Genomic DNA, 20483 nt, shown 5'->3' on the forward strand with positions numbered 1-20483 from the left:
GGAGCAATGTCGGATTAAATGAAGCCCAATGACCGAAAAAAAAAAATCATTAACTTTCATTATCTTAGCGATAAATAAATAAATAAAAGAAAAGAAAAGGAGAAACAAAGGAAAATCATGAACTTCCATTAACATCTCAATCGAAACTCTTTTTTGTATATTTACTAGCTAGACTGTCACCATATGGTTACTAGTGTATAATACCAGAGCGTGTAAATATATTTATATATATACTATGTCATCCATATTTAGTTCGATCTCCTGAGCTTTTCTGAAAGGAATTTGTTATTTTTTGGCCTTTATGTATAACCACTCACAAAAAGCAACAACCATTTATATATATAGTCTCAAATCTGACATTTGGTTTGCATATATGCAATCATGAGAATAGTAATGTCCAGGGCAGTTTGGACATTAGAGAGCAAAACTACTATAATCTCCTTCTTTCTTTCTTTTTTCGGTAGCATCTCCTTCCTTCTACCTCTATATTTTTTTCTTCTTCTTTTTTTTTTTTTTTTTTTTTCCTATTTTATTAAAAAAATCAAAATTTTTATTTGTGATTTATGAATTTGGTGTTATTAATTTATAAATTAACGGAATAATTAATGATCATATATAAATAGAATAATTGTTTAATGACCGCGGTTTCACATCCCATTATATGTGGTGGAAAGTGAATCAATATAATATTCGCAAATTAAGCGTCCACACCTTGTCAGGACTGTCTATATATATATATATATATATATTATTAAAGAAGAATCGATCTTATTTATTAATTTATTCAGTAAAAATTTGTCCAATAATTATAAATCAAGTTAAAAATGATATATCTGTTATGAAAGAATGAGATTGTAAAGTATCTCGTTCCATGTATCAGGGACTCCCGAAAGGCACCAATGGCTACAATCCATCCCAGATGGGCCTCCCAAGCCATAATGAGAAGGATGTCCATCTTTACGAAGAAGAGACAGATTGGTTATGTCTAGCAATGTCACTGGCTTTCTCATTGTGCTCAGCACTTCCTTCAGCTTGAACAATGCCTCTGGCAATCCTCCTGGATATGTTGAACCAGCCAATGGTATTTTCTGTCCCGCACAGCTCTTTGCTTTTGGCTCATTCCATAGACTCCCACTGCTCAAAATTAATTTCATAATATAATTAATATAAATTCAATCATCTTCTTGGAGCTTTTTAATTGAAATTATGATTATTGTTATAACATCAGCATTGGTATGCAAGACATACAATTTTCACCATACAGATTACTGTATAGGTTAGCTTGACATATAAAAAAGCTCTTATTCTAAAAGTTTCATGTCAGTTGAGACTTACTGTACAAATTCGGTAAAAGTACATGCTTTTAAAAATTATTTATCAAATCGAAATTTAAATAGTTTTGCAACACAAATTAAGTCATGAGATTGAATCCTATCATCTAAATTAATGCTACACTAGAACCAATTTAATCGAAGAGACCATGTTATGCAACTTGTGCTTGAGCAAATTTTCAGCACTTTTGGAAGAGAGAGTACTATTTTTTTTTTTTTTTCTCTCTCTCTCTCTCTGGGGGGTATGGTGGGTGGGTAAGGAGAGTACTATGTGTTCCGATTTTAATATGTGAGGTCCAGCTTTGCACAACTTTGGACAAATAGGACCCCACAAAGAGAGATTTTTGGGGTTGCCTTCAAGCTTAAAATGTCGCTTTGTAGATGTACAAAAGCTATATAACTAGGCCAATAAAGTATGATGAAACTTTCTGCCTACTGTCAGTAAAAGTTGTGTATGTACAAAAAAGTCTGTCCTCTACCATAAAGCATACAAAAATCTGCAAACTTACATAGATGGCATAAATATTAGCTGGAGTGCTTGAACTACATAATTTCTAGGTAAATAAACAGACAGGGATGCAATAATGATATATATGGAAAGCTAGCCGTTTATCAACTTGTTACTAAATAATATGGTAACGTTATTATTACCTATATTTAGTTTATATTACTTTTTTAACAAATTAAATAATTTATTTTATCATTTGATAGATAATTTAGTGTGTATGGCACTACTGGATAGGGATATAAAATAAAAATTCAAATATATGAAAGTAAAAAAAAAAAAAAAAAAAACTTACTTATAGTGAGATGGAGAAATTCCTTGGAAGTAAACAGTTGTTTTTGAAGGATTAATATTTGAATCCACCCAGGCTGCCCATGTCCTGAGTGCCTTCTCAAAAGCAAGCATACGATCCATATCTTTTTTGATCCCTTCTCCATCTTGGATGTAATCCCATCTGAAATATTATTTAATTACAGCCAAATTCATAACATTGTATATGTTAAAATATATTTGTTGCAAAAGGGATTTTAATTTAATTACTAAAATTGATAAGAAATTTAATTTACAGGAAGAAATTATAATTGGGTGAGAGACATGTATATGTATATGTACATACGGTTGAGAAGGTCCTCTACGATTCCACCAATGCCAAGTGTTGAAGATGAGCATGTCAATCCCTTTCCAAAGCTTGCCTCCCTCAATTGAATCCAATTTCAACACTCTTCCCATTTGTTCTCTTACAACATCCACTAGGTACACATTCCTATCAAGCATCACTTTCACCCCATAATCCTGCATGCATATCCATGCATTATTAGTATCAAATTCACTATCACCAATTATTCAACAATCATAGCCTAATAATTTAGCATCAATCTAGTGATAAAAATACTATTTTCTCAAAAAAAAAAAAAAAATTGGAATTCAAATCTCATAAACCAGATCAAATAATATAACAATTTCTACTTCATTAGAGAAATTTTCAAAGCACAAACATTCCTACCAATATTAGAGGCAGTGTAGCTTGGTCAGCCGCAAAAGATGCTTATACATTCAATTCTTAATTAATTTCACATGTATGTTAATCTTTTTCTTTCACGTTTATGTTACACTTTTTAATATAACACTTTTCTTTTTCCCTGGTTGGTCCAAGTTTACAGCTTATATGACCATGTGATTTGAAATCTGTGATATCTTTCCAGATTAATTAATAAACATAAAAATAAAACTCCAAAATCCAGATACCTCCCTTGCGCCTAACCAATTGAGAGTCACAGACATGAATTAATGGTGGTTCAAAAATCACTTTTGGAGAGTAGTGACAAAAATGAAGACATATCCATGAAGCAAGTTGCACCGGAAAGAAAAAGAAAAAAAAAGTGTGGGGCAAAAAAAAAATAAATAAAAAGCCAAAAAAAGCTTCATTAAATGCTTTGTGGACACGGGCGACCAACAAGAGAGCCAAGAGGACATGTTATTCTCCAACCATGGCAGTAAATATTCAAATCGGAAACAAATCTTATGGACTTATGTGCAACAAAATTAAGCCTTTTACCAGAGAAAAAAAAAATTAATAAATAAACCAGTGGTGAAAAAGGAGGCAAAGCAAATTTTAAAGAATAAAAAGAGGGCCACATGGTTGACAGAATCATGACAAAAATGAATTTGATTGAATTGGGAAATTGGAAGATGATCATTGCTTTGCCTTGCGACCAAAAGGAATCAGATTATTATTATTATTAGAAATTTCACGTGACACTTTTTTTATTTTTATTTTTAATTTACGCATTGACAACTGAAGCCTCCATTTTTATTCAAATGACTTTCTAGTCCCCCAAATTTCATTATTAACCCACCATTAGTTGCCTAGTTTACATCAGTTTGTCAATCAGGATATTTATTAATGATTAAGATATGGATGATTAAAAATCGAAAGTTGAACCACTAAAAAATAAAAATAAAAACTTACTAGTTAAATTATAATCATGGTGATAATAATTTATAATTAGGATGTTAATTATTCTATTTTCTAGCTCCAATTGAAATGTGCAAGCTCACCCCAAAGAACCAATTTTAATCATGATGAAAGTTTTTCTTTTTACGTAATTTTAATGTAAAAACACATTTTTGTCCATTCTATTAGCTAAATCAGAAATGTAGGGTTAAAAAAAAAAAAAAAAAAAAAGAAAGAAAAAAAAATGAAGAAGAAGAAAAAAGACATACCGTGAACTCAAAAGTGGAAACATCTTCAAGTCTTGAAACTTTGTAATTGGCATTGGGCAGTGCAGAGTGAAGCAGGCATGTCAGTGACTGCCATTGATTCCGGCTTAGCGTATCTCCTACGAACATAATGCTTTTCCCTCTCATTCTCTTCAAGAAATCCTTCCCATCAAATCTACAATAATCAAGTACCACTTAATAATAATAATAATAATTTGATCAATCAACAGCTTCATTTTTTTTTTTTTTTTTTTTTTGTAATTTCATCAATCAACATCTTCTTTTAATTAGTTGCAAAATTTTACATACATATATTGTATATATATATATATATATTTCTACCGAATAAAGAAAATAAATTTATGCTGCTTTATATATATACAACACGAGAATGACAACTAATAATTTTCATGTCAACCCAAAACAAAGATAATTCTGTGGAAAGAGTCGATAGAAGAAGGGACCATTTAGTAATTTCAACTTCTGAAAGGCGCAAAAATGGAACTGGTGGAGACGCACACAGATAATTGGGTGCGGAACCCATCCACCACCGCAAACAAAGATGAGCTGTTGGGTTTTCCATGCCATGTGACGTGACAATCTTAATTTTCTCTCTCTATCACATGGACAGCCCACCGTAGAGCCCGTGAGCTTTACACCACTAAATAGTTGTTACCATTCCCCACATTACATACAGCCAACAGAATATGTTGTTGACTTTTATTCTATTCTTTTGGAAAATGACCCAACTAAATTCGGACACTTGGATTTTTCCTAATCGGGATTTCTCTTTAATTAGCATAAACCAGTTCGAAGTCACCAATCTACGTCTTCCACGTGGTAGGTCTTGGGCCTTTTTTTTTTTTGTTTTTTTTTTTGAATCTTTGAAATTCGCTACACAAAATTCCCACCTAAAATTTTAATTCAATTTTACTCAAATTCAATTAAAATTTTGAAAAATACATGTCTATATCAAAATTCGAATTCAAAATGACTGATTTATTTAGCTTTTACGATTTTTTTTTTTTTCCCATTTGTTACGTAGTCATAGATTCACCTTAACCGTTCTGAAAGTCTTATTAAAATCCTAATTTATTAGTTTAATTAAAGCATAAACTATGCTCTAAAAATATATTCATGCAAAGAAAAATGTCTGTCGGAAGCACTTAACGAGGTACATAAAAAATTTGGCCACTGGAAACATTCTTTAGGACATGATAGACAAAAGGTCCAATTTTTTTTCTATTGGCCACTCATTCTGTCGCTACTCTATATCTTTTTAAAATAATAATTTCTTCTTTCTGCTAAATTCACATGCTGTCTCCATAACTTCTTTAAGAAATCAAACTGTTCATATGGTAACACAAGGGACAGATCTAATTTCAGACTTCTTAGGTGGGTATGAAAAAGTAACTTGGGTTTCTTTTAATAAAATTTTTAAACCAATAATTTTATGAAATTATAAAATATCAAAGGGCATTAATGATTTTCTCCTATCAAACTGATATTATACGTTTGTTATCCAATGCAATAAATTTTCTACTTCTTTTAGAGAGAGAGTGAAAATTTAATTACATATGGTCTAGCTAAAGCTAACAATTTCCCAGAATTGGGTGTGTTACTTAATTCTGTAATACAGTTAAACATGAGTGATTAACCAAAAGAAAAATAAATTAATAAATATAGAATGAGTAGGTGGCCTACTGACTTTAATCACCAAAATCTGTCAAATTTAAGAAATTAAAAATTCTAACCTCTATATTGAATTTATTTGAGACTCAATGAACAAAAAGTTGTAAATTTCATTTGGGTATTTGACACCAAATATGTCCCCTCACTACACGTAAACTAATATATCACACTATCTCTAACCGCCACTCATAAACATACGTCGCATTCACCCAAGAAAAGAAAATACCTTACAGGCTAAAAGCGACAATGAAAACTCAGCTGGCCTAATCTTTTTTTTGTTCCCAATAAGCAATTTGATTTTAGACCCATAAAATTTGCATATTCCCATTATTAGCATCATACCAATAATCACTTATCTTACTTTTTGGATGGGCTAAGCTGAAAATATTGCATTATTTGACAGAAAAGGCTTTTCAGCATTTTTTTTTTTTTTTTTTAGTTATGATAATGAGCTATATGTAACATGTACAACAAAATAATGAATTTTTTATTGCACAATAATAGAATAAAAAGATTTTTTTTTTTTTTAAATAGGTATAGCAAATATGAGAGAGATTTTTTTTTTTTTTTTTTTGTTACCTTGCTAGATTGCAGCCTTGTGGTTGCCATTTGTATTTGGTATAAATCTGGTCAGGACGGCCATTTCTCTGACAAGCGAACTCATGCTCGATGAAAGGACAAACGGAGGGATTGTAGAGTGGATAGGATTGGTCCAAAACCCAACTCCCTTTGAACAGATCACAGTACCCATTTGCAGCTTTTGCTTGGAGGCAATGAAGAAGAACAAGAAGAAGATGAAAAATGGCTATAAGAACAGAGGAATTGCTATGAAACTGTAAAGCCATTTCTGTATTTTATTGAAATATGCTATATCTAACAAGAGAGGGAGAGAGGAGAGAGAGAGAGAGAGAGAGAGAGAGAGAGAGAGAAATGGGATTAGCTAGAAACCTCTCTCTCACTGAGTATTGTTTGTTTATGTGGTGCTACATATATATAGAAGCATACAGAGTTGTGCAGAGGAGGGAGATTAAAGGTTGAGTGAGGCTTTCTTTTTGTTTTTTGTGAATTATTTTATTTTATTTCTGATTATTTGGGCGGGGTCGCAAAGGAAATGGTAAAGCGACACATCAAAATGTCCAATCGGATAAAGGGGTTTATTTTATGCAAACAGAAAATCTGTTTTCAATTGGATCTGCACACTCAACCTTCAAGTCAATTAGTGCACTTTTTTTAGTAGCGAATCAATTTCCTTAACATTTTGTTTATTAAATAAAATATTTATATTCCCGTATTACCAAAATAAATACTATATATGCGTTTAGTTTCCTAAGAGGACTTATATATACGTTTTTTTTTTTTTTTTATAACTTGAATCAAAGGAAAATATCCATCCCCCCCACCAAAAAAAAAAAAAAAAAAAAAAAAACTGAGAATCATAGAAAAAATATTAGTTTTCATAACGATTGATAAAAATTAATATTAAGGAAATTGATTTGGTTGTAAAAGAAATTTTAATTTTAGGATATAGGATCCCAAATTTTATATTCTTGAATCTTTTCTTTTTTGTTGATCAATCTTTCCTTGAATGAGGTATAGATTATCACTTGAATATATGAATTAAGTTAAAATTACATGTTCCATGGATTGAAAAAAAATAAAAATGGAAGTCTATAGTGAAGTGACAATTAATAGTATTAGGGAAAGATTTGAAATTCAAAACTTTATCATTTTAACTTTTGTTGTTGGTTGAACCGATAGCTAAGATGGTATATTGGATCTATTCAATAAATATTTGCAAGGATTTTTAACAATTAATTACCTTTCTCGTGAGGTGAGTTAATGGGTATTACATTAAATTTGTTTTCCGTTTTCTAACCTTGTAAATTACATATGGACAGAGACTTCAATTTACAAAATTAAATACTGTTTGGTAAGAGAAATAATGAGAGGTGGTTTTCGCTTTTTTTTTTTTTGGTTTGGCTCTGTAATGAGAGATGGTTTTCATGCAGTGAAGTAAAGGCTATTTATATTTCATTAAAAAAAGAAAAAAAAGGGTAAGGGCTATTATTTATGACTTTGACATTTCATTGGCGGCTTTTCTTATGGTTTCTTCACACGACTTTAAAGATGGCCTCGGCTCGCAGAGTTTAAGAATTACCCAAATCTTGGAGGCAATGATCAGCATCCATGTGGTTTTTTTTTAAAAAAATTTAATTTAATTTAATTTAATTTTTATTTTTATTAGGTCTCAGAGCAATTGTCAGTCTTTATGGCAGCCTAATTTCTATTATTCTATAATACAAAATTTTTATTTTTTTGATGAGTTACTCTTTAATGATGTGACTCTTTTTGTATCAATAGTGTTTATATATTAGGACTTCATAGAATAAAAAATAAATAATAATAATAATACTAAAAAAAATTCATATTTGCAATATGGCAGTGACTTGAATAGCAAGAAACTTTGAGATTTCTTTTTTCTTTTGTTTTGTCCAGGATATATCATGGAGTTGGAAATTAAATTCAAATTGACCTTACCATATAAAAGTAGAGATTTCGTGCAGAATTAATTTTTCATGCTTTGTAGCTGATTTCTCTCTTGGGCTTCCCTATGCTTTTGCTGAGGATTGAGGATGATCTCTTCATCATCATGTTGTCCTGCAAGTTGCCAAAGAACCGATCACCTTTAATCTTTATATGTTGATGATTTATGATAAGTTGTTACATTATTTAACACAAAATTTATTGGGATTAAAAAATTTTAAAAAATTGTCATTTTTCAATAAAGATCTCACTTATTATTAATTTTTTCCTTTTAAATCTTTTTGACTATCATGGAGAACATTGTTCCTGAGTAATGGACGACACGCATTTCAATACATTTCGTGTGAGGAACAAAGAAAATTATATATGCATTATTTTGCTTAAGAAGAAAGAAAAATACTAAATTAGACAAAATATTAATGACAAGAAATTGATTAAGACTATATAATAATATAAAAACTTTTATTATATGACTTTCACTAGACAATTAAAGAAAATAATTGGTTACCTGTTGGTACTGACTATGTTTTCTTTCTTGCCTCACAGATTTCTTTTCCTCCTTTTGTTGCAGAACAAGATGTTTAAGTTTACGTATGAACATGTAGTTTTTGGCACTTTTATCATTTCCTTGTGATTGGAGAACTTTGAAAGGCTAACAGAAAGGTGACTAACTGTCACTATGCTATCCTTAAATTAATCTAATGCAACAATTCACACTTTTTTATTTTATTTTATTTTTTTTATAAAATTTTTTTTTAGTGATTATCTGTATAATCCTGTGCGGGATAAGGATAGAGATGACGTTCAAATAGTGGGATTTTGGGACTGCATAGACCTTCAACTTTATGTATATAGCAGTATCCAATACGAATGGATTATGGTGACAATGTTTATATTGTAAGAAATACACAAAAAGATAATGTCCATAATCTTTGCACATCAACCCTACTTCGTATTTGTCTTTTTTTTTTTTTTTTTTCCTTTTCTTTTAAAAAAGAAATTCAAAATAAGGCAAAAGTATACCATAAACTCTTCGTTCCACAATTCACAATTATCATTCCCTTGTAACTTCTGCATCCACTCCAACTAATTCAATCCCAAAAAAGAAAATTACAAAATGGGTAAAGAAGAAAATTACACAAATAGCTCTCTGTTCCAGAAGTAACTTGTATCAGAACTAACATTAACAGACTTAAAAATAGTAACTTATATGACAAACAAAATCGAAAGCAAATATATAACATGGGGAGCTTAAAAGGTATAGATGGAAACCCAAATCAAGACATTTTTATGCATCCTTATTTCTCTTCTCCCAGTAATCAGAATCAGGATTGATTGGATAGAGATCAGGAACAGATGAAGAAGTAGCACTCCATGGTGCATCAACGGAAATACTTTGAGTGTGGCTTTCTGATGCATTTCCTTCTTGTATTTTCTGATAAAGGTTCTTTAATGCTTTACTATTTTCACTTGCAACACTAGGATCTAAGACCAACTCCTGAACAGCAACCCGGCCTTCAAGCATGCTTACCACTGAAGACATGCTAGGCCTATCTGCTGCGACGACATTGGAGCAAAGTAATGCCACATTGATTGCCAACATTACCTCTTCTTTGTTATAGTCTGAGCCTAACCTTGGATCAATTAACTCCATCAAATTCCCTTTCTCTTTTAGAACAAGGGCCTAGAAAAGGGATAAAGAAAAACAAACTCAATATGTTATTTTCAATATCCTGCTTCTGAATCCAAATTTCATTGCTGTGAAAAGATTGTTAAGACTTGATAATGTTGTAGGGAAAAAGTTGTGTTCTGTTTCAGCATCAAAAGTTTTAGGAAATAAGACTGCAATGGATTCAACTTACCCTATCAAGAAGATAAACACCTTCCTCCTTTGGCCGATAATTAGTATTACTTCTTCCACTGACAATTTCCAAAACAACAATTCCAAAACTATATACATCTGCTTTGTCAGTCAGATAACCCCGCATCGCATATTCAGGAGCCATATATCCACTGCAAAATCAGGAGAAGATCTGTTAAGAGTTTCCCACAGAAACAGCAAAAGCTTCGTTAACAATAAGATAATTTTCTACTGCTTAAACTGCATTTGGAAAGATCCAAGTAAGACTAATTATGATGTATTGAAAGACTATATCTACTCTCGAAAGATTTTTTGAACAAAAAGGATCTGGTTGAGTAAAAACGATGTCTACATTTGTTTTACCACTTCTTTTTCCTATATGATCCACTTTAGCTTTTTATGAAAATCAAAATAATACTTATTAGAAAGTAGATTAGAACTCCAGGGACTCACTATGTTCCAGCAACTCGTGTGCTTATGTGGGTATTCTCCTCTTCATCAAGCTTTGCTAAACCAAAGTCAGATATCTTAGGATTAAGGTTTTTATCAAGCAGCACATTTGTAGCCTTGATGTCTCTATGAACAATCTTTAATCTTGATTCTTCATGGAGATAAGCCAAACCTCTTGCTATTCCAATACAGATCTTGTGCCTTGTTGGCCAATCTAATTTTATCTGACTATCTTCTGGGCCTGCAATTTTGTCAAATAATAAAAAAGAAAAAATATATAGTTATTTATACAATTTTCAGTGGAATAAGTTATCCACATATATGAACACCAAAAGCAGCTAAGCATGAGAGGCTAGAAGATTTACCAAACAAAGCACGGGCAACACTATTATTTTCCAAGTACTCGTATACAAGCAGCAACTGATCTCCCTCAATACAACATCCGTACAGCTTAACTAGATGAGGGTGTTGCAGAGCAGAAATCATGCCTATCTCATTCACAAATTCACGATTCCCTTGCTTTGATTTGGAAGAAAGCTGCTTAACCGCAATTTTAGTGCCATCAGACAGAATACCCTGCATTCGAGCAGAGAGTCAAAGTTTTTTCACTTTAACAAGAAAGACATCTTGAAACAAAGAGAAGCAACCAAATTTATCTCCAATGTAATCAGTTAGAAGAAAGTAAAGCTCGTGAACAGTACCATGTAAACGGAACCAAAACCTCCTTCTCCAATCTTGTTTGCTATGTCAAAGTTGTTTGTAGCAGCTTTAAGTTGCCTCAAGGTAAATTTACCAGTTTTCAGGTCCAAATCCTTTAGATCTGCAGAAGCAAATTCATAACAATAAAATTGTGACTAATTTTTAATAATGTAACAATTTAAAACTGGGAAGAGTTATGCATTCTTTTAAATTTTGTCAGATTGAAAGGGCATATAAACTCTACAAGGTCTACTGGACCCACATGCGAGCACACTCTGCAACATAAATTTCAGCAGTTTAGATCATGTTGGCATCCTCAAATGTTAAAAGTGGTTATCTGTCTAAATAATATCATTCTAAAACCACAGAAATGCAATTTTAGTGAGCATGCATGTATAAGACCATGTTTCTTGGAACCTTCACTTGACCATGCTATTTCTGTACCAATATCCAAAAACCACAAACTACATGGAAGAACGATGCAAAATGGAAAACACTTAAACTCTTGGGCAAAAACCCACATCCGACACCCATACCAAAAGTTGATTTGTGTCTATGGTATGTGTAAATATAAATATAAAAATTCAACATGCATAACAGATATTTTTTGTCACAGATAAAAGAATCAGAAATATTAACACAACCATATTGATTCCGTTGCAATTTACCTTGTTCCAGAGTATTTTTCTTCCTTTGGAAACATCTCCACCAAAGTATACCAACAGCCAGTAATATAACTAGCAGTCCTGCAACCACAATCCCAACCACTGCACCTGTAGATATGCTACTTCCACCTTTTGATGATGATGGGGGTACAAAGTCTGCCAAAATAAGAATATGGAGTAGATGTAATCACTACTAGAACAGAATACTTCAATTAGCTAAATAATGCACTAGGAAACAAAAGATTCAACCATTATTCTGATTTAGAAATAAAGAGAAAACGAATGGAATAATCCCATTACATATATTCACAAGAGTTGTACAAATTATATGAACAAAACTCAATTTCTTATTTTGATTTGGATTATTACTAACCTGGTTTTTACCAAATAATAAGAAAGGTTTCATGAAAAAATTAAGCAAAACGCTCCATTTTTAATCTAAAATTTAAACTAAGATATTGATTACTCTACAAATAATGCTTCAATTACTAATATGATAGTAAAATACAAAACTTTTGGGGGGGTTTTAAATCAAGACCTATGAAAAATTAAAAAGAGAAGGAAAAAGGTGAAGGTAGATGCACTGGAAGGTGAAAGTCAAGTCCTAGTGTATTGCTCTCCAAAAAAAGATTCAGAATGAACAGAATGACAGAAAATAAGTACACTACGATATAATTAGCATAGGACAATTTAAATGAAATCAATAGATTGTTTCTATTTTTGCTCACTGCCTTATCTTAATATATATGATTGGGTCCATATCCTAACAATTTTGGGAAATTGGGACTGATAGCTATTTAATATGGCACTCAGCGTTTCTGTCACTGTGTTCAAATCTTGGCTACCTCTATTGCTCCAAATTTCTTCAGTTCTTCATGTTTAAAGGCAGTGTTGGATAGCCAGTTATTGGGAGGGTCTACTGTGAGGGGAAGTGTTAAACGTCTTGTGGTTAACTTCATGTGTACAATTAGGTCTACTTCGAGACAACTTAAAATCTTTTTTTATTGCTGTCTGAACTGTAATAGGAAAATATAAGAGACAATCATGCAGGTTGGAGGTTGATTTCCAACTCATAGTATAAATTACAAGGAAGATCAGTATGCAACATACCAGGATTCACACTAATAGCTGATATAAGAGGGCCATAGACTCCTCTAACAGGGATAGCACTTGTCCCTTTCCCAGCCCAATAGAAACGGATCTCCAAGGTATTGCCAGTCACAGCAGCAGTAAAATTTTTTACCACTGCTTTACCAACCCCTCCTGCTTCATCCTCTATATTGAAATCCTTCAGCACTAGCTTTCCCTACAATATTCAAATTCAATTACTGAATCTGATAAAACCTTTCATTCTTTTTACAAGGTCTAAATTTGCATAACTGACATCTATCTGCAGTATGGAGGAACCAATCAAACATTTTGTCTTGTCGAAGGGTACTCAAGAATTTAGTAAGATATAAGGTTTTCCATTAATCAGGTATGATAATGTTTGAAAAGTTACCTGAATGTAAACGTTGAATATCCGCCTTCCCAAGCTGCTATATGTTTTGTCATTTGTGAACATTATCTCTGCAAAGTGTAGGCTTACTGTGTAGTTTCCATTTCCCATACAGAACCCATAATAAGTTAGGGAGAGAGGAGAAAGGCGAGCACTCATGTACAGTTCAGGTTTGGTGATGGATAGTCTAGATGAATTTGTCTCAGTATAGGCATCTGTTGGATGATCATCATCCATGAAGTAACCAGTGCTGCTTGTTGCCCAATGTGTTCTACTTTGGTAGAAAGTTGAAGGTCCAGATGAATCGGTATCATCATCATATGTAATATCATTCACAGTTACAGCTTTTCCACCACAATTTATATGAAGAGAGTAGAAATCTGCGACAAAACATCAACAATAAGTAAACTCTAGACTGATATAGCATATTAATCTATTAAGAAAGAAGGAAAAAAAAAAAAAAAAAAAGTAAGAAGAAAAGGAGGAAAACATGTATTTTATCTTACTTTGTTGACAATGAGAATTTCCCAAACATGGAACAGTTCCACTGAGAGAATAACAAAAGGTTCAAAACAAGTCAGAAAGATTAACTTGTGACAGGATAGAGAAATAATACAAGGAAATATAAAATTAAAGTTATATTAAAAGAAAAATTATAATTCCTGCTTTGAGAAAGTTAAATGTACACTTACGAGCTATTTCCAAGCGAAGAGCTTGCAAATAAGTTCCTGATAAAAAAATAAATGAAGTGAATAGTTATCTTCTTTTGGTCAAAGTCAGATTCTGAGTTGAAGGAAAGTATTCTTACACGCTACGCTGTTGACAGGTTGGTTCCCCTGAGTTTCCAACTGCAAAGTTATTATATGAAAGATCACTGCCCAACAAAATTGCAATGCAATTCATCAGCTTCCAAATGCAGTATTTTGAGTCCAAGTAAGTGAATAAACTCTTAAATATGGCTGTTCATAATACAGTTGGAACAAATATTGATCTCTTTTAATCCAATTTTCTAAGGAATAAATCTGTGTAATTAATGAAATAAGACTTCAGATCAAGCACAGCCATAACTTATAATTAATTTTCCCTTCACCAGTAAATGGTGCCAAAGTTTTTATGGTAAACCAAAATTTTCTCTCAACATCATCCTTGTAATAATGCTTGTGGTCCAGCTACCTAGTTAAGAAGGCTGTTCTCTCCTTTGTGTTGAACAATGAAATATACAAACATAATTGTAAATGCTCGACTTCAATTGATTTATTTCACCCTTCAAATATATATCAAATTATAGAAGTGCAAGCATTAATCTAATAACAGTGTCTTTTTGGCAAAAATATAATAATAGAGTTGATGTAGGTTTCTACAGTTAATGCTCGGCTCTTGAGTTTTTGAAGCAATCTCCACTGCATAGTTACGAAGTAATAAAAATGGCATTTGGAACACTAGCTTACATGTTGTCTCCATCTTTGACCCACTGAGGGACTGGTCCAGAAAGCATGTTTCCTGTCAAGAATCTAAACAAAACCAACACTAAAAACTTCAGCACAGTCATACAGTTTTCTGCATTGCAAAGGTAGATTAAACATCGACCGACTATACAATAGCATATAAAATTAACGTATATCTTAGAGACACATTGAATGGATACGGACTAACAGTAGAAGAGTTTCAAAAGTTGGGATCTTTATTGCTAGCTTCAATAATTACATCCAGGTGTTTAGTTGAAAAAATTTCCCAAACTTCAATTAGTAAATATTTTGTGAAGGGTTTGTCATCTGTATTCCAGAATCCAAAAGTTCCATTTTACATTCATTGGCTTACATAGAATTTTTTAACTCATCCATAAGAAAATGACTGCCCAGGTTTTGATAAGAAACTAAGCACATCTATAAGCCAGATTGCTTACATGTAGTCCACTTTTGTCAGTTGGGAAAAGCTGCTTGGAATTGGTCCACTTAGTTTGTTAAAGCTGAGGTCTCTGAAAGACAATTTAAAAGTAAATGAAGTTTAGAGAACTCTGTCATATAGTAACTGTAAACAAGTCAATTTCCAGGCAAATGTAGGCAGAAATCCAAATTCAGAAAAGCATATTGATGATAAACTTATGGCACAACACACATATACTCTCCTTTTCTCACCGATCACCAATTTAATATCAAAAACAAATATGGAAATTAATATCAGCGTTAACTGCAAACGGTGTTAACATAATATCCTTGCATTGGCTTAGGTGACAAAGAAATGAGCATGATCATGCCCAAAAATCAAGTTTTCGCCAACTAAAATAAATAAAAATTTATTATTATAATTTATTTCAAAATTTATCATTTCAATTTTAAATGGCATAAGAAAATTTCATCATTTCCATCCCCATCATTGAATTTCTTTTCCAAATAGGACAACTGCAAAAGAAAAGAAACACACATATTGACATACACACACAAAAAAGGCATTCTTCTCTTTAGCTATACGTCAAGTTCCTTTGATTACAGATTAAACATTCTCTCTAATTTAGCTTCAACAATTAAATTAGCAACACACAAATAGACTTTTTTTGAGGTTCCTTCAAGTTCCAAAAAACCATCCCAAAATATTAAAAATGATATTTAATTAATAAAGCAACATATAAATATAATTGATAATAGGCAAACAGTAAAAGGAAAAGAAAAGAATTCTATACTAACAAAGTTTTCAAACTCTTCATTTCCCCAATATATTCGGGCAGCTCTCCAATAATATTGCAACTCCTCAGTATCCTGTATCAGGGAAACAAAAGAAAAACAATAATAAAAACGAATTATTTATACAACTTTGATTTCGTAAAATATTGGTGATTTTACAGAAATTGCCACTAAAGAATTTAACTCACAGTGTCTTCATTTTTGTCATACTTTCAAGCGGTGGAAAAGTTGCTGCGGATCCATTCAAGTCACTGATTCTTCTGCATGTTCAAAGAAAGTTCAAACATGAATAAAAGAAATCAAATTGCTAGTCCATATGAAAGTACTAAAATCTGTCCAATGTAATCAAAAATCAAAATTCATACTAACAAGTCAGTTAATTTCTCCAAGGATGCAATGCCAGAAGGAATTGGTCCATTCAAACCAGCTGCTTGAATAAATCTGTTCTTGCAAATCACAGTACAAACAAGTCATAAACGTGAAGTTCATAGTCAAAGAACCTTTGAAATGACAGAGCCAAAAATCTCTCACAATTTTTGAAGACTTGTTAAGTTCTGAATAAAATTCGGTATCTTCCCAGAAAATTGATTGTCGCCAATCCGACTGCATTAAAAGGAAGAAGCGAGTTCTAATTAATTTCTTAAACAACAAATGGTGCCAAAATTTTGGTATATGGAAACCATATCAAGAATAAAATCACTAAAAGCTTACAGGTCCTTCAATGTGTTAAGTCCTGCAAATGTTTCCGGCAATTCTCCAGTAAAATTATTTGAGGTAAGAAGCCTATACAAATAAGAATGAAATACAATAATATAGATAAATAATTCTATATAAACCAAACAATATATGATCATAAATTTAAAGGAACCACTGCAGAAAAACTGAAAAAATCTAATCCAAAATTAAAACATTTTTATTTGAGATTCACAAATATATAAAAAAGCAGGACTAACAATCTTTCTAAGTTAGGCATATTCCCAAGCTGTGGAGGTAGAGTTCCAGAGAGCTGATTGAACTCCAAGACCCTGCATGCACAATACAAAATTTTGAATACATTTTTGTCTTTGGACACACAAAAATCCTCACTAAAATTTTATTGAGCAACAAATTCAAATGAATGGGAAATCAGAACTCACAAACTTTTCAGAGTGGTGATGTTTGCAATTTCTTTGGGGATTGAACCCGTTACCCGGTTTCCTAAAAGGGAACTGCAACAAAACCCATATATTATTTTCATATATTTTCATGAACAAAACCATCGGAGGCCATAAAAACACAAAACCCATAAATTATTTTCATGCATACATACATAAATACATTATATATATATATATATATACAGAGAGAGAGAGAGAGAGAGAAGGAGAGATTACATGTTGACAAGACTGAGGGAGCCCCATTCTGGTGGAATGGTACCGTTAAGGTAGTTGCGGGAAAGGTCACTGAATGAAAGAGGTCAAAGAGAAAAGAGTAAGTTAACGGTCAGTTGGTAGTGGTACAGGTAATTTAGTTAATTTTTAAGCATAAACCAAAAATAAATTTTTTATTTATTTTGTGAAGGAAATTAAAATGGGATGGTAAATTGGCAAACGTTTAAAACTTACATTTCTTGGAGATACGGGAGCTCGGCCAATTCCAGAGGTAGAGTCCCGGGCAGACTCTGGGCTTTTAGAGCTCTGCGTTTCATACCATTTATTAACACTTCATATTTTTCTTTCCCCGAATAATTTTTTTTTTATTTAAAATAAAAAAAAAAACAGCTCCTTTTTTCTTAAAAAAAAAAATTCTTGAAAATTTAAAACAAAATGGAGTTTCTAATTATCTAACATGACATATTAAGATGCTATATAAAGGAAAAATAACATATTAACATAGTAAGATGCTTTTATAACAGTTAATAATCATAATAATAATAATAATAATAATAATAATAATAATAATAATAATAATAATAATAAATGTCAATCGGTCCAAATCCTAAGACAAAACCCAATTGGAAATTTGGACCCAACATGGAAGTATATCAGATTGGGTGGGCTAGAGTGGGCCAAATCGACCACATTAATTGAAGAGGGAATTTCTATTTGCATTACATTTAGACTATATACACACTCTGCACTTAAAAGTCAACATACAGCACCATCCATCCATACTCTTTTAATATTATTATTTTTTTCCCTAGAAACTATCTTTGGAAATATCAATACCATTGTACGTTTCCATCCATAACCAATAATTACAAATAATTTCTTTTTTGAATAGAAAAGTGAGAGAGAAATCGACCCCACGAATATAAAGAAAAAAGTCCAAAATCGAATTATTTTGCCGTTAAAAAACAAATATATATATATATATATATTAGAAAAAGAACAAGTGGATAAGGAAAAATAAAAAAATAAAAATGAAAATGACGCGTAGACAAGTCATTTACATCCAACTTGGACAATATATTAAAAAAGGCTGCTTCTGGCCGACGGGTCCCACACGTATGAAACCATTGGAATCTGGAAATTTGCTTGCAAAATGACATTCCAACATGGGCCCACAGATATCTGTTTTTCTCCTTTCTTTTTCGATAATAATTTGCTTTTCGCTGTCATCTCTTTTAATTTTTTATTATTTATATTTTTAGTTTTTGTTTTGGGTCTCATTCATGCATGGCTAGGGTGGCTAATACAGGGATTTATAGGGTATTTCTGTCAAAATGAAAGTAAAGAAAAAGAGTATGAGGGTCCATTTTCCAGTACTTCTAAATAATATATATGAAATTTAAATCATAATATATTGCAAAGTCTTCTTTTTTTATTTGCAATAGTAAATGTTCAAAATCTAGGTCAAACTTTGTGGATCGTGAAATGTTTTATATATTCTACCATCTAAATCAGACTATTTCACTTTTATAATAGCAAGTTGGTGCACAATTCCAGAGGACCTAAATAGATAGATGTACCTCACTCTACCTTACTTTCTTTTCATTATTAATTACGTATGAATTATTCTTTCTTTTTGCCTACTTTATTAATTACGTATGAATTATTCTTTCTTTTTGCCTACTTTTGATCCCATCTTTAAGTAGCTAGCACTATACTATACTGTAATTCATACATATGAACGGCTAAAAAAGATTTATTAATCTTGCATATATATACATGATAATATATAATATTTTTTTAAAATATAACAATTATATATATATATATGATTGAGATAGTACTCTTCTCATCTTCAAGAAATTAACGCCAATTTTCTTTTTTTTCCTTAACGATCAATCTTATATAACATAGTTGGAAAATAATTTATATGCTATAACAATAAATTTCTTATATATATATATATATATATGATATGCTTAGTTTCATATAGAATGAGCAGAGAAAGAGATAGACTTACATGCTTGTAACATGGCAAACAGTAGGATTGGAGAAGGAACAATTACAAGTGAGGGCATTGTCAAAACCTTCAACTGGGTTTTTTACAAACCAACCATATTCTCCACTGCATGGATCGACACTGAAATTCCAGTTTGTCTTTCCTAGCTTTTTCGCAACTTCTTGCAGTACTTTCACTGTCGTACCAAAATGAATTCAATATTCATATATAATATTATCTCTGATTTCGAAAATTAAAGGAAAAGAAAATTCTAATAATTATTATTTCCTCAAACAATGTTGCAAGATTGCATCCCTCGCAACTCAATATCAGTATAAAAAGAAAAAAAAGAAGTACTCTGTTTATCTATATTCTAAATATATATATATACATATATTTTACACACGAACCTTCAGTCTGTGGCAGTTGAGCAGCAGCAGAGGCAAATTTTGAAAGGCAGAAGATGAGGAGGGAACCCAAGAGAAGTCTAGAGAGGAACATCGTCTTCATTTCTATTGATGGAAAAAAGTTTCAGAGGAAAACCATATAATATGGCATGCAAGTTTCTGAAGAAGAAGAAAATGGGTGTGGAAATATGGGTTTTTGGTGAGTAGTGTGAAATAGCAGCGAAGAAAGAGGGAAATAGCAGAGAAGAAAGAGGGTAGAGAGAGAAAGTGATATATTGAAGAGCTCCCTAGCTAGTTTGCTATGTTTGAGAGAGAGATGGAGGGAGAGAGATTAAACCTCGAACAGAACATGTGGCAGAGTCAAAGTCAACTATGAATGCCAACGACCCAAAACAGTAAGAGAGGAACAAGTAGATAAAGAATTAATGGTACCTAACTATTTTTTTCCCCCCAAAAGCAAAAAAGAATACGACATTGTCTATTTCATTATTTTTGTTTGTTTGGACGAAATTAAATTGTCTATTTCAACTGTTGAAGATATATATATATATATTTTTTTTTCAT

The 20483-nt window shown here is 31.7% G+C and overlaps 2 protein-coding genes across 3 annotated transcripts; both read right to left on the reverse strand.

Moving 5' to 3' along the window:
* Window positions 1-748: 748 nt before the first annotated feature.
* LOC107432590 (protein trichome birefringence-like 41) lies at window positions 749-6723 on the reverse strand. The gene is made up of 5 exons (XM_048465246.2): window positions 6328-6723; window positions 4060-4231; window positions 2453-2628; window positions 2132-2290; window positions 749-1134 (listed from the first exon to the last, which is right to left on the reverse strand). The coding sequence occupies exons 1-5, from the start codon at window positions 6591-6593 to the stop codon at window positions 837-839; spliced, it is 1071 nt and encodes a 356-aa protein (XP_048321203.2). The 5' UTR covers window positions 6594-6723; the 3' UTR covers window positions 749-836.
* Window positions 6724-9292: 2569 nt separating this feature from the next.
* Window positions 9293-20239, reverse strand: LOC107432608 (probable leucine-rich repeat receptor-like serine/threonine-protein kinase At3g14840). Of its 2 annotated transcripts, XM_048465245.2 has the most exons (24): window positions 19923-20238; window positions 19534-19708; window positions 17748-17819; window positions 17517-17585; window positions 17280-17351; window positions 17097-17168; window positions 16855-16926; window positions 16675-16746; window positions 16513-16584; window positions 16332-16403; window positions 16147-16218; window positions 15369-15440; window positions 14914-14976; window positions 14274-14339; window positions 14158-14193; window positions 13972-14012; window positions 13469-13845; window positions 13078-13273; window positions 11971-12123; window positions 11305-11423; window positions 10969-11179; window positions 10607-10844; window positions 10155-10305; window positions 9293-9976 (listed from the first exon to the last, which is right to left on the reverse strand). In XM_048465245.2, exons 1-24 carry the CDS (start codon window positions 20020-20022, stop codon window positions 9581-9583), a joined length of 3039 nt encoding a protein of 1012 aa, XP_048321202.1. In that variant the 5' UTR covers window positions 20023-20238; the 3' UTR covers window positions 9293-9580. The 2 variants fall into 2 exon arrangements, with proteins under 2 accessions (XP_048321202.1, XP_060668625.1); XM_060812642.1 differs by lacking the exon at window positions 14158-14193 and having other exon boundaries at window positions 19923-20239.
* Window positions 20240-20483: the final 244 nt, after the last annotated feature.

Source organism: Ziziphus jujuba, chromosome 11 (assembly GCF_031755915.1).
Source record: "Ziziphus jujuba cultivar Dongzao chromosome 11, ASM3175591v1".
Classification (NCBI taxonomy): Eukaryota; Viridiplantae; Streptophyta; class Magnoliopsida; order Rosales; family Rhamnaceae; genus Ziziphus; species Ziziphus jujuba.